The sequence below is a fragment of the Cherax quadricarinatus genome, chromosome 88, assembly GCF_038502225.1.
Source record: "Cherax quadricarinatus isolate ZL_2023a chromosome 88, ASM3850222v1, whole genome shotgun sequence".
Lineage (NCBI taxonomy): Eukaryota > Metazoa > Arthropoda > Malacostraca > Decapoda > Parastacidae > Cherax > Cherax quadricarinatus.
Window position 1 is genome coordinate 6978308 of NC_091379.1, and position 15001 is coordinate 6993308.

A 15001-nucleotide genomic window follows, 5' to 3' on the forward strand; every position below is an offset into this window, starting at 1 on the left:
CACTTTTTCACTGCTGGGAAGCAATTCATGACTTCTCAGTGTACGTATACGGGGATTCTACTGTAATTACTCACTGGAGCTGAGATGTTTACTGAACAAGCTGAGTATCTTTATTTGTAGACGTTTCACTATCCAGTGACTTGATCAATACAAATTCAAGGACATAATGGGAAATCTTTTGAGCTACATTCAAAAGACAAGGTAATCAGTCCGTTAGTCTTGGAATTGGTGAAGAGCACCGCAGACTTGAAGAATATGATTCTTCAAGACTGATTACTTTGTCTTTTGTCTTCTCATTATGTCCTTGGATTTGTATTTATAAAGCCAATGGATGGCAAAACATCTACAAATAAAGATACCCAGATATTGCACATGTGTCTAATTCTTCTTCTTGCTGGTATTGTATACAGGAAGGGCTGCTTATACAGCAAGATTAGGTTCTGGGCTACTTCTGTAAAGCGAAAATAGCTGTAAAGTGAAACAGCCTTTTTCCATTTTAAAATGCACTTGCCTCACACACCGAGTGTCAGTGGTTCAATCTCCAGCATGGGTGGAAACACTGGACGTGTTTTCTTACATCTGCTGTCCCTGTTTACCCAGCAGTAGGTAGGTACCTAGGTGTGCATCCTGAGGAACCAAGATTAAAAGAACCCCAATGGAAATAAGACAGACAGTCCTCACTGGTGCACTGACTTTCTTGGGTTATCCTACGTGACTAACCCTCTCGAGTTAAAAAATAACAACAAACCCTAACTAAACTGCTCTAGTTACATTTACTTGATGTCACACAGCATTTACACACTACTACAGTAAATTTTCTATATGAGGTACTAATAAGAGATAGCAAGGGGTTAGTAATGGCACCTGCGGTGGAGAGAGAGAGAGTGGTTTGGCTTGGCCATGAAAAATAACAGACAATTCTGTAACCTGTATTCCCAAAGTCCATTAAGTTAAATGGTTACTATATTAATGATAATAAAAACTAACTGAATAGTTAAACATAATTTGGCTTCCTCACCTGAGTCCCAACTGGCATAAACATAGGCAGCTCAACTGCATAATGTGGCAACTTCATAAGACTTGTCCGGGCTTTTGATTTACTGCATTCAGCCAATATGCGAAAACTGAGTGCAGGGCTGGAGCTGCTACTGCTTACTGCTGCTGCAGCAGCTACTGAGGCTCCAGGCAGGGAGGCAGCAGTAGCTGTAGCCATGTTTCCTTATCTGAAAATACATTTTAAATTTAACTGTTTCACTCATCTAAGAATGCTTATTTGAAATTTAATTATCAACTTGCATTCTTATTTCTGTTTATATTTAACAGTGTCTGGGAGGAATCCAAATGCATTTCCCTGAAGCCTTTTTAATCTATTTCTCCGAGGCTATAGGTCCTTCTACAATTTGCACTAGAGGTGGACCTCATCTATATGAGCTTCATCCTTAGGATATTTCCTTAACACCAAAAAAGGCACTGTCATCTGCATACTATAATTATTATTATTCATTGAAGTGCTAAACCCAAAGGGGTGATACAGCACCTGGAAGAATGGGAGTACATGTCCAATTTCTTAAAAGCAAGAGCCCTCACCAGCATGAAGGAAGCTCCACCAAGATGTCTTCTACAATACAATACAACATCCATTTAAGGTAACCATTAACATGGGCGACTGACACAAGAGCAGCTGACCCAAGATATTACCTTGTGGAACATCACACATTACCAGCAATGGTTCTTATAACGTATTACTGACTTTGACAGTCGTTTCTTCTTTTGTAAATACGACTTTCACCAGTCTACAGAGCCCATATAAACAATTCTACAGAGCCTGTATCAACCAGTCTACAGAGCCTGTATCAACCAGTCTACAGAGCCTGTATCAACCAGTCTACAGAGCCTGTATCAACCAGTCTACAGAGCCTGTATCAACCAGTCTACATAACCTGTATCAACCAGTCTACAGAGCCTGTATCAACCAGTCTACAGAGCCTGTATCAACCAGTCTACAGAGCCTGTATTAACCAGTCTACAGAGCCTGTATCAACCAGTCTACAGAGCCTGTATCAACCAGTCTACAGAGCCTGTATTAACCAGTCTACAGAGCCTGTATCAACCAGTCTACAGAGCCTGTATCAACCAGTCTACAGAGCCTGTATCAACCAGTCTACAGAGCCTGTATCAACCAGTCTACAGAGCCTGTATCAACCAGTCTACAGAGCCTGTATCAACCAGTCTACAGAGCCTGTATCAACCAGTCTACAGAGCCTGTATCAACCAGTCTACATAACCTGTATCAACCAGTCTACAGAGCCTGTATCAACCAGTCTACAGAGCCTGTATCAACCAGTCTACAGAGCCTGTATTAACCAGTCTACAGAGCCTGTATCAACCAGTCTACAGAGCCTGTATCAACCAGTCTACAGAGCCTGTATCAACCAGTCTACAGAGCCTGTATCAACCAGTCTACAGAGCCTGTATCAACCAGTCTACAGAGCCTGTATTAACCAGTCTACAGAGCCTGTATCAACCAGTCTACAGAGCCTGTATCAACCAGTCTACAGAGCCTGTATTAACCAGTCTACAGAGCCTGTATCAACCAGTCTACAGAGCCTGTATCAACCAGTCTACAGAGCCTGTATCAACCAGTCTACAGAGCCTGTATCAACCAGTCTACAGAGCCTGTATCAACCAGTCTACAGAGCCTGTATCAACCAGTCTACAGAGCCTGTATCAACCAGTCTACAGAGCCTGTATCAACCAGTCTACAGAGCCTGTATCAACCAGTCTACATAACCTGTATCAACCAGTCTACAGAGCCTGTATCAACCAGTCTACAGAGCCTGTATCAACCAGTCTACAGAGCCTGTATCAACCAGTCTACAGAGCCTGTATCAACCAGTCTACAGAGCCTGTATCAACCAGTCTACAGAGCCTGTATCAACCAGTCTACATAACCTGTATCAACCAGTCTACAGAGCCTGTATCAACCAGTCTACAGAGCCTGTATCAACCAGTCTACAGAGCCTGTATCAACCAGTCTACATAACCTGTATCAACCAGTCTACAGAGCCTGTATCAACCAGTCTACAGAGCCTGTATCAACCAGTCTACAGAGCCTGTATTAACCAGTCTACAGAGCCTGTATCAACCAGTCTACAGAGCCTGTATCAACCAGTCTACAGAGCCTGTATCAACCAGTCTACAGAGCCTGTATCAACCAGTCTACAGAGCCTGTATCAACCAGTCTATAGAGCCTGTATTAACCAGCCTACAGAGCCTATATAAACCAGTTTCAGAGCCTATATAAACCAGTTTCAGAGCCTATATAAACCAGTTTCGGATCCTATATAAACCAGTCTACAGGGCCCATATAAACCACTCTACAAAACCTATACATATAAACAAGTCTACAGAGCTTAATATATTAAGGTTAACTGTATGAAAGTTTTACACAAGACAAAATAACCAGCTTAGCCCTGGTAGCCACACATCTACATTATTATAATAATCAAAACTAAGCACTAAACCCACCAGTGTCACACAGTGCTGCTCATATACACGTACAAGTCTGTAAAAAATATAATTTTTGGCACCCCGACTATTAATATGCCTTCAGGGTCTCAAAGAATTTAATTATACAGCCTAAAAGAAAAAAGTATTCGAGAGAATTAGTTGTCAGTGTCGAGAATGTGGCTTCAATACTACATGGAAGACCCCAGTGGCAATACAAGGACCCCAGTGGCGATACAAGGACCCCAGTGGCGATACAAGGACCTCAGTGGCAATACAAGGACCCCAGTGGCGATACAAGGACCCCAGTGGCAATACAAGGACCCCAGTGGCGATACAAGGACCCCAGTGGCAATACAAGGACCCCAGTGAAAATACAAAGATCCCAGTGGCAATACAAGGACCCCAGTGGCAATACAAGGACCCCAGTGGCAATACAAGGACCCCAGTGACAATACAAGGATCCCAGTGGCAATACAAGGACCCCAGTGGCAATACAAGGACCCCAGTGGCAATACAAGGGCGCCAGTGGCAATACAAGGACCCCAGTGGCAATACAAGGACCCCAGTGGCAATACAAGGACCCCAGTGGCAATACAAGGACCCCAGTGGCAATACAAGGACCCCAGTGGCAATACAAGGACCCCAGTGGCAATACAAAAACCCGTGGCAATACAAGGACCCCAGTGGCAATACAAGGACCCCAGTGGCAATACAAGGACCCCAGTGGCAATACAAGGACCCCAGTGGCAATACAAGGACCCCAGTGGCGATACAAGGACCCCAGTGGCGATACAAGGACCCCAGTGGCAATACAAGGACCCCAGTGGCAATACAAGGACCCCAGTGGCAATACAAGGACCCCAGTGGCAATACAAGGACCCCAGTGACAATACAAGGACCCCAGTGGCAATACAAGGACCCCAGTGGCAATACAAGGACCCCAGTGGCAATACAAGGACCCCAGTGGCAATACAAGGACCCCAGTGGCAATACAAGGACCCCAGTGGCAATACAAGGACCCCAGTGGCAATACAAGGACCCCAGTGGCAATACAAGGACCCAGTGGCAATACAAGGACCCCAGTGGCAATACAAGGACCCCAGTGGCAATACAAGGACCCCAGTGGCAATACAAGGACCCCAGTGGCAATACAAGGACCCCAGTGGCAATACAAGGACCCCAGTGGCAATACAAGGACCCCAGTGGCAATACAAGGACCCCAGTGGCAATACAAGGACCCCAGTGGCAATACAAGGACCCCAGTGGCAATACAAGGACCCCAGTGGCAATACAAGGACCCCAGTGGCAATACAAGGACCCCAGTGGCAATACAAGGACCCCAGTGGCAATACAAGGACCCCAGTGGCAATACAAGGACCCCAGTGGCAATACAAGGACCCCAGTGGCAATACAAGGACCCCAGTGGCAATACAAGGACCCCAGTGGCAATACAAGGACCCCAGTGGCAATACAAGGACCCCAGTGGCAATACAAGGACCCCAGTGGCAATACAAGGACCCCAGTGGCAATACAAGGACCCCAGTGGCAATACAAGGACCCCAGTGGCAATACAAGGACCCCAGTGGCAATACAAGGACCCCAGTGGCAATAAGTAACTAACATTTTTTGGGGTTATCCTAGGTAATCCACACACACATTACCATCTATGATAACTGTATTTATCTGTACCTGCACCTAAATAAACGTACTCAGCAGCAAGAAGTACGTGCGTCACCATCCAAGGTCCAGCACAGACTGAGCTGCTTCAACACTCAACACGTGGGGCAAAAAATGTCTTGACCACCATTTAAGTCAGTAAGTTTATTTAGATAGAGGCACATGTAAGTACAGTTATTATATATTGTGTAAATTACCTTGGATAATACCCTCAAAAGTGACTTATTTCTATTTGGGTCCTTGTTTTGTTATTGGGGTTCTTGTTTTGTTATTGGGGTCCTCATTTTGTTATTGGGGTCCTTGTTTTGTTATTGGGGTCCTTGTTTTATTATTGGGGTCCTTGTATTATTATTGGGGTCCTTGTATTATTATTGGGGTCATTGTATTATTATTGGAGTCCTTGTATTATTATTGGGGTCCTTGTATTATTATTGGGGTCCTTGTATTATTATTGGGGTCCTTGTATTATTATTGGGGTCCTTGTATTATTATTGGAGTCCTTGTATTATTATTGGGGTCCTTGTATTATTATTGGGGTCCTTGTATTATTATTGGGGTCCTTGTATTATTATTGGGGTCCTTGTATTATTATTGGAGTCCTTGTATTATTATTGGGGTCCTTGTATTATTATTGGGGTCCTTGTATTGCCATTGGGACCCTTGTATTGCCATTGGGACCCTTGTATTGCCATTGGGACCCTTGTATTGCCATTGGGACCCTTATATTGCCATTGGGACCCTTGTATAAATAAGTACAATTATCATACACATTAAAATGTCCCAGGATAACCCGAAAAAGTCATAAGCTGGGTTATTCTACCCTGAACTTTCATCATATATAACTATTTTGAGTACAATAATAGCGTACTTAATTAATGTAAGGACTGAAGAATCTTAAAACAATGCTATATAAATATATAGGCACTCCAATGTTAATAAGTCACTGATGTTTTTTTTTTGGAGTGGTGTTATCCTAGGTAATTTACACATAAGTTACTATGTATAATAATTGTAATTACCTAAATCTGCATGCTAGTGGCATTCTTATGTGCCTAATAATGTTATTATTACATGTAAGGTATCTTATCTGTATACTGCATAAAAGAAATAAAGTTTAATAATAATAATAATAATAATAATAATAATAATAATAATAATAATAATAATAATAATAATAATAATAACAATAATAATAATAATAATAATAATAATAATAATAATAATAATAATAATAATAATAACAATAATAATAATAATAATAATAATAATAATAATAATAATAATAATAATAATAATAATAATAATAATAATAATAATAACAATAATAATAACAATAATAATAATAATAATAATAATAATAATAATAATAATAATAATAATAATAATAATAATAATAATAATAATAATAATAATAATAATAAAAATACTTTATTTCAGAACTGAATATATACTTGTACCTAAATAAACTTATTAATTAATTCTCTCAATGGCAACAATGGCCTTTCACAGCTGAAAATAACAAGCCTAATTTTAACTCATTATGCTAATTCTATCTTATATTAATGTAGGTAATTAAGACAATATTGTTGTAAATAAAAAGTATATATATCTATAAGGTATTTTGTAAATGTATTTATAAAATATTTTGGTAAGATAGTGTTGCCAAGGCTAATGTGGCCGCGTTCACATTAAATTTTAATATTCAGAATTGAATCTCTAAATAAAATGTAATTATAATATAGTGCAGTAACATTATTAACAAATTATATATTAGTAATGTATAATTAAACAATGAATAACGTCCTCAAAAAATCCATATTCACTTCAAATGGATATTAGAATTTAAATTAGAATTTATATCAATTATGATTTAAAAAAAAACATAAATAGTGCAAACAGGATATAAATTTTAAAACAGCAATCCATGCAAAATAAATTAAATTAATCCCGAATTAAGCTAATACTTTTAAAACTAATATTCTAAATGATGTTGAGCAGGTGAACGAGGCCTCAGCCAGACCACCTCAGTGGTGACACTTGTGTTATATTGAGGAAAAACTTGAGTATTTGTGTTTGTTGTATCTTGGTAGCCTCTGACAGGCAGGATGAGTAAGGGCGGAGGCAAGATCTTCACTCCTACTAACCAGATCCGTCTGACTAACATAGCGGTGGTGCGTATGAAGAAGGGTGGGAAGAGGTTTGAGATCGCCTGCTATAAGAACAAGGTTCTTAGCTGGCGTCAGAAGATGTAAGTTAGTTTTATCTCACTTATGTTTTGTTATGTTTCACCCTCTTCCTTTGATGTCACACACATGTCTTAAATCTCACCTCTTCCTTTGATGTCACTCGTCTTAGGTCTTGCTTCTTCCCCTCACCTCTCATGTCTTCTCATATCTCACCTGTTCCCCTCACCTCACACATGTCTTGTATCTCACCTGTTCCCCTCACCTCACACATGTCTTAAATCTCACCTGTTCCCCTCACCTCACACATGTCTTAAATCTCACCTCTTCCCCTCACTTCACACATGTCTTAAATCTCACCTCTTCCCCTCACTTCACACATGTCTTAAATCTCACCTCTTCCCCTCACCTCACACATGTCTTAAATCTCACCTCTTCCCCTCACGTCACACATGTCTTCCTATGTCACCTCTATCCCTCACCTCATCTCTCGTCTTCCTACATCTCGCCACTTCCTTCACCTCACATCTCATGTCTTCCTATATCTCATCTCTTCCCCTCACTTCTCACATATCTTCTACTGTCTCACCTCTTTCCTTCACCTCATCTCTCTCACATGTCTATCTGACTCTACCAGAGTGCAGAATATTACTCAGAACAACTACAATATTTCTTAACAAAAGACTGAAAAATTCGTTTCCCATTATGATCCGTGATTATGTTAATGAGCGAACATAATATTTATGATGAAATGACCGTTCGTATATTGCAACATGAGTATGTATGTATAATGTTCGCCAAGACCATAGTCCTGGCACGGGTCCCAATCTTGCGATGACCCGTCGCAACATGAGTATACCTTAGCTATTAATTTACAGAGAGAAGGACATAGATGAAGTACTGCAGAGTGAAACTGTCTTTACCAATGTTTCCAAGGGTCAAATTGCCAAGAAGGAAGAGTTGATCAAATGTTTTAACTCTGAGGACCAGAAACAGGTCAGTGTAGCCCCAGTGTAACTTATTGACCTTATATTGTGGCACATTAAGAAGTTCTTATTTTGTAACATTTGTTAATCCATTGTGGCTAGATGGATTTATCACATACGTATCTTTTTTTTTTTTTTTTTGATATAATTGAATTCTTTTGATTTTATAATGTGATTGATAATGTCAAATTCTATGTAATAGAAAAATCCTACGACAGAAAAAAAGTGTAAATCCATTACCATTCTAAGAAGTAAATATCTTATGGTTCTTAGGCTTAGCGACAGTTGATTGAAATCTCCAATAGCAGTCAAATATTTATTTTATTATAATAATTATAAAATATTTGTTTATTTTTATTTTTCACAATTATTAAACTATATACATTACACATAGGTTGCATATACCATAATTTTGTGTGTGTGTGTATGGTACTACTCGTATAAAGGCAAGATACTTAAAAAAATGTAAATTTGCAATAAAATTACAATACATAAATGTTTCACCACATGTAGTAAAACCACATTTGCAGCATATTCATATACTGTGAGGTCAGTACTTCCACAAAAAGTATAAACCAGTTAAATTATCCCCTATCACATCATTAGAGAACATTGCTTTTCACATAAAAGTTTAGTTGTTGGTATACATTGTGTCCAGTCCCCTACATTCCTATAGATCAGTGTGATAAACAGATTAGTTTTTCTAATACGTATACATATATATACGTATATGTATATGTATATGTATATATTGGCAGTTTGGAGGGATATGTTGTGTATCTTTATACGTATATGCTTCTAAACTGTTGTATTCTGAGCACCTCTGCAAAAACAGTGATAATGTGTGAGTGTGGTGAAAGTGTTGAATGATGATGAAAGTATTTTCTTTTTGGGGATTTTCTTTCTTTTTTGGGTCACCCTGCCTCGGTGGGAGACGGCCGACTTGTTGAAAAAAAAAAAAAAAAAGTATACATTTTGTACAATATTCTTCTATAGACATAGCTTGATGAAAACCACACCAGATTACTTCTGCATAGTGCAGAAACAAAGTGCATGCTTCCTCGGTCAAGAAATATTTTCATATTCATTCATTTTCAGATTTGCTTGGAGATTTTGGAGAAAGGGGAGTTACAGGTTTCTGATAAAGAGCGACAGGCAGGCCAAGAGGCTTCCGTTAAGGAAATTGCAGCAATTGTGTCAGGTATTTGGTATTCTTAATGCATCTTTGTTATACATTAATACAGTTAGTTTCATATTTTATATTAATTGATTTATCTGAGGACTCTGTAATTGCAGTGATATTCAAGAAATAACTTTTGCTTATAGGGTACATAGCAGTTAAATAAAGCAAATCTGGGGAAAGGAGACTGAAGTCAGAGTAACGGCTGGAAAAAAAAGCTGATAAGAAGAATTTTAAAGAAAAATCCAATCTAGATATATCCAATTGCCTCACACTGAGTGTAATTGGTTCAATCCCTGAAAAGAAATATTGGGTGTGTTTTATACACCTGTTGTCCCAGTTCACCTAGCAGTAAATAGGTACGTACTTGGGTGTTAGTCGCCTGATGTGGGTTGCATCCTGGGGAACAAGATTGAAGGACCCCAATGGAAATAAGTTAGACAGTCCTCAATAACGCACTAACTTTCTTCGGTTACCCTGGGTGGCTAATTCTCCAGGTTAAAAATCCAAACATATCTTACCTCATATCTCTTCTCTGAAGCACATAAGTAAACATCAGCAGCACAAGCTAGGCTCACAAACATTAGGTGGACTTCAGGAGCCTAGAAAAAACTCGTTCAAAACACTTTACCTCATACTTCAGCCCATTCTTGAGTATGCAGCACCAGTGTGCAACCTTCACCCAGAATAAAACAAAATACAACTCTAGAAAGTCTTGATAAAAAAGTTTAATAAACTGAATAATCAAACCATACCACGGGCGGGATTTGAACCCGCGGTCAGAGAGTCTCAACCGCGGGTTCTCTGACCGCTGGTTCAAATCCCACCCGTGGTATGGTTTGTTTGCAATCATGTCATTACGATTTCGTGAGTCAAACTGAATAATGACAGAGTGGATGCAACCTCCACTCTGGGTAGAGAGGTAAGAGATGAAACCAGGAACTAGAGTCCCCCATAACTCAAATACTGTAGTTAATTATGGAAAAAAATTAATCATCTATTTCTTTCCTCTGCAGACAAGTGCATAAATCCAGAGACAAAGACTCCATACACAGTTTCCATGATTGAGAATGCAATGAAAGATATTCATTTCTCACTGAATCCCAAGCGTAACAACAAGCAGCAAGCTCTTGATGTTATTAAACAACTGGCAGGGGTATGTAAAAAGTCATGCTGTCCTTTAGATGGAATTTTTCCCATAACTGAAAATTCTCATTGAATGTACTGATTACACTGAATTTTGTCAGTGCTGTATATGGGTTCCTTCTATATTGTTTGAAATGTGATAATATGACATATAAAGTTAAATGTAGTATAAAAGGCTCTTTGATTAAGTTTTATGACGACTAAAATAAAACTATAAATTTATTTTAAAAAATACTATTACACTATTACATATTAATTTCTTGATTTTAGCAGTAAACTAATGAGAAAACATATATTATTAGTTTAATATCTTCATTTACCATATTTTCCAGCATATAAGGTGCACAACAAAAGTATCGTAACAGTATATTAGCAGTCATATTCAAGGGTTAATTACCACTTTATTTTATGCTAAAGCATGACACAAAGCTTACCCTGACCTTGAACATACAAGGTGCAGGCTGACTTTCCAAGACTTTTTTTTTTTTTTTTTTGGGGGGGGGGGAAGTCATGCCATATATGATGGAAAATATGGCATTTTATTTTGATCGGAGAAGCCATAGGGGTCATTTAGTGCCTGGGAAATGGGATTCATTCAGGTTTTATTTCTTTCATTATTTTTATATAGCATTACTTTTTATTTCTTCAGAGGATTCCCATTCAACGTGCCCAGATGAAGGTGCAAGTGACAATCCCTGGTAAAGATGCCAAAAAGTTGAAAGAGAAAGTTATATCAATGATAAAAGTTGAAAGTGAAACATTTGATCCTGATCTAAATATAGTAAGTGAAAATGACCTACTACCTTGAAAATTGTTACTTAAAATGAAATTGATTATCAAGACTAGTGTTTAAAAGCTTCTGCACTAAGTATTATAACAGTAAGCCATGTGTGATATACCTTTCATTGGGGTGATTTGCAGTAACTGCTTAAAATGTAGCTTTTACTAGGTGATTGCTAAGAAAGTTGACCAATGATAGTGTGTTAGGAAGACTTGCCTAATAATCATGGCAGATTTGCATTGCATCATCAAATTGCATTATCTCACATTTTTTTTTTATTATTATTATCACACTGGCCGATTCCCACCAAGGCAGGGTGGCCCGAAAAAGAAAAACTTTCACCATCATTCACTCCATCACTGTCTTGCCAGAAGGGTGTTTTACACTACAGTTTTTAAACTGCAACATTAACACCCCTCCTTCAGAGTGCAGGCACTGTACTTCCCATCTCCAGGACTCAAGTCCGGCCTGCCAGTTTCCCTGAACCCCTTCATAAATGTTACTGTGCTCACACTCCAACAGCACGTCAAGTATTAAAAACCATTTGTCTCCATTCACTCCTATCAAACACGCTCACGCATGCCTGCTGGAAGTCCAAGCCCCTCGCACACAAAACCTCCTTTACCCCCTCCCTCCAACCTTTCCTAGGCCAACCCCTACCTCGCCTTCCTTCCACTACAGACTGATACACTCTTGAAGTCACTCTGTTTCGCTCCATTCTCTCTACATGTCCGAACCACATATTACAGTATTTACTGCTAATGTCAGTTGAACACAGTTGAAAGGGGAGAAATTGCAAGACAGCATATGAGTCTTCAGAAAGTATATGACTTAGTTACACTGGCCATCTCCCTGTAAGGTAGGGTGACCCAAAAAAGAAACACTTTCACCATCCTTCATTCCATAACTGTCTTGTCAGAGAGTGTGCCAACATTACAGTTCAGATGCTTCTCCAAACTGCAAATATCCCCACCCCTCCTTCAGAGTGCACGCACTATACTTACCTTCAGGACTCGAGTCCTGAATCTCTTCACAAAGCTTTACCTTGCTCATACTCCAACAGCTTGTCAAGTCATAAAAGCCATTTGCTTCCACTCTTATCTAACATACCTGCTGGGTTTCCAAGTCCCTTGCACACAAAATATCCTTTCCCTCCTCCCTCCATCCTTTTTTAGAGCGACTCCTACCTCACTTTCTCCCCCACTACAGAAGGCTGGAGGCAGTGGAGATGTCATGTCTGAGGGCAATGTGTGGTGTGAATATAATGCAGAGAATTTGTTGTTTCGAAGTTAGGAGGAGGTGCGGGATTACCAAAACTGTTGTCCAGAGGGCTGAGGAAGGGTTGTTGAGGTGGTTCGGACATGTAGAGAGAATGGAGCGAAACAGAGTGACTTCAAGAGTGTATCAGTCTGTAGTGGAAGGAAGGCAGGGTAGGGGTCGGCCTAGGAAAGGTTGGAGGGAGGGGGGTAAAGGAGGTTTTGTGTGCGAGGGGCTTGGACTTCCAGCAGGCATGCGTGAGCGTGTTTGATAGGAGTGAATGGAGACAAATGGTTTTTAATACTTGACGTGCTGTTGGAGTGTGAGCAAAGTAACATTTATGAAGGGGTTCAGGGAAACCAGCAGGCCGGACTTGAGTCCTGGAGATGGGAAGTACAGTGCCTGCACTCTGAAGGAGGGGTGTTAATGTTGCAGTTTAAAAACTGTAGTGTAAAGCACCCTTCTGGCAAGACAGTGATGGAGTGAATGATGGTGAAAGTTTTTCTTTTTCGGGCCACCCTGCCTTGGTGGGAATCGGCCAGTGTTTTAACAAAAAAAAAAATACAGATTTATGCACCCTCCAATTCATCCTAATTTGCTGCATCCTCTAAATGTCCAAACGAACCTCATCAACCTCTCCTCAGCCCTCTGGATAATACTTTTAGTAACTTTGCACCTCCTCATCTCCAGGCTAGGAATTCTCTGCATAATATTTACACCACACATTGACTTCAAATACATCTCCACTGCCTCCAGCCTCCTCATTGCAACATTCACAACCCATACTTCATACCTTTATAAGAGTGTTGGTATCACTATACTCTCATACATTCCCCTTTGTTTCCATGGATAATGTTCTTTGTCTCCACACATGCCTCATTGCACCACTCATCATTTCTTAGTTCACCTCATCTTTCATATGTCCATCCTCAGACAAGTCCACTCCAAAATATCTGATCACATTCCTCCATACTTACTTCCTCCAGTCTGATTTTCAGTTTTTCCCTTACCTAACTCATTTGTTGCCCACATCACCTTGCTCTTAACTGTGTTCACTCCTAATGAATTGGCATTATCATATATTAAAATTTTGAATCTCCTTCACAGGTGGGCCTCATTGATCCAGGTCATTTCCGCACCATTGAAGAAACCATCACTTCTCAGTCAAAGGGTCGAGCCAAAATTGAGGTGATGAGCTTAAAAGATGTTAGTGATGCTGGAGATTTGTCCTTAACATAGTCGTCTTGATATTCTTGAGAGATGCATTATCTTGCTCTTATTTAAGTTTGTACAGACATGTTTGCAGGTTCCAGAAGGGATTGATGTCTACAAACTACCTGGTCATTGGAATTCAAGCTTTTTCATTTTTAAAGCTTGTGAAAGCTGCATTTTGCTAAAATAAAGACAAATCATTTTTTTTTCATATATCTATAGATAGGGAGATGATTATCCTTTACATTACATATAAAAAGTAATGTATACTGTATACATAATTAGGAAAATTTGTTGAGCTTTTGTTTTGAGTATTTCTTGTGTTGCAAGCTTAATAAATTACTTTTTCTTTACAATTTCGTTGATATAAGTTGCATTAAAAGATCTTTTTTGTTAAGTCAGGAGAGTTATTAACATTGTTTGACTGGAGTGAATAAACTATTTTATATACACACTATTACAGTAACATGATACTGTATTTTGAGATGTAACACAAATCATTGTTATCATTCTGTAGGGATGGCAAGCGATTGACAATTTAGGGTAATGCACAGTGCACTTGCATTTTTGCAAAAGCTTGTGTCTTACTAGTGGAGGTATGTACCAGTATGTTTTGCAAAAGTTATCTCTGCATTTTTCTTCTGGAGTACAGTAACATACAAGTTATTTTATGGTTATTTTATATAACCAGACTTGAGTCATGGAAATGGGAAGTACAATGCCTACACTCTAAAGGAGGGGTTTGGGATATTGGCAGTTTGGAGAGATATATTGTGTATTTTTATACGTATATACTTCTAAACTGTTGTATTCTGGGCACCTTTGCAAAAACAGTGATTGTGTGAGTGAGGTGAAAGTGTTGAATGATGATGAAGCCCTTGTGGCTTAGCGCTTCTTTTTGATTATAATAATAACGAATGATGATAAAAGTATTTTCTTTTTGGGGATTTTCTTTCTCTTTGGGTCACCCTGCCTTGGTGGGAGATGGCTGACTTGTTGAAAAAAAAAAAGTTTTTTTTTTATAATTCATCCCTGAACTTTGTGTCATTATTTGCATTATAAAACCAGT

General features: G+C 39.1%; 2 protein-coding genes across 4 annotated transcripts in view; one reads left to right on the forward strand and one right to left on the reverse strand.

Moving 5' to 3' along the window:
* Tgt (tRNA-guanine transglycosylase) overlaps positions 1-5352 on the reverse strand; it is a 38378-nt gene extending 33026 nt beyond the window's left edge. The window contains exons 1-2 of one of the 3 annotated variants that reach the window (XM_070103953.1): positions 5220-5352; positions 1019-1223 (exon numbers count right to left, since the gene is read on the reverse strand). In XM_070103953.1, coding sequence (XP_069960054.1) covers positions 1019-1213 — 195 coding nt within the window. In that variant the 5' untranslated portion in view covers positions 1214-1223; positions 5220-5352. Of the gene's footprint in view, positions 1-1018; positions 1224-5199 lie in introns of all 3 variants that reach the window. The other 2 variants (XM_070103952.1, XM_070103954.1) reach the window with 2 other exon arrangements.
* Positions 5353-7166: 1814 nt separating this feature from the next.
* Positions 7167-14749, forward strand: Sbds (SBDS ribosome maturation factor). Its single transcript, XM_053790760.2, has 6 exons — positions 7167-7435; positions 8249-8366; positions 9455-9557; positions 10553-10692; positions 11332-11463; positions 13828-14749. Exons 1-6 carry the CDS (start codon positions 7293-7295, stop codon positions 13957-13959), a joined length of 768 nt encoding a protein of 255 aa, XP_053646735.1. The 5' UTR covers positions 7167-7292; the 3' UTR covers positions 13960-14749.
* Positions 14750-15001: the final 252 nt, after the last annotated feature.

Bases quoted from the DNA above. Each gene is read 5' to 3' on its own strand.
- Sbds (XM_053790760.2), top strand. From the start codon at position 7,293: ATGAGTAAGGGCGGAGGCAAGATCTTCACTCCTACTAACCAGATCCGT. The intron at 9,558-10,552 runs GTATTTGGTATT...TTTCCTCTGCAG, and splicing joins AATTGCAGCAATTGTGTCAG to ACAAGTGCATAAATCCAGAG. The intron at 11,464-13,827 runs GTAAGTGAAAAT...TCTCCTTCACAG, and splicing joins TTGATCCTGATCTAAATATA to GTGGGCCTCATTGATCCAGG.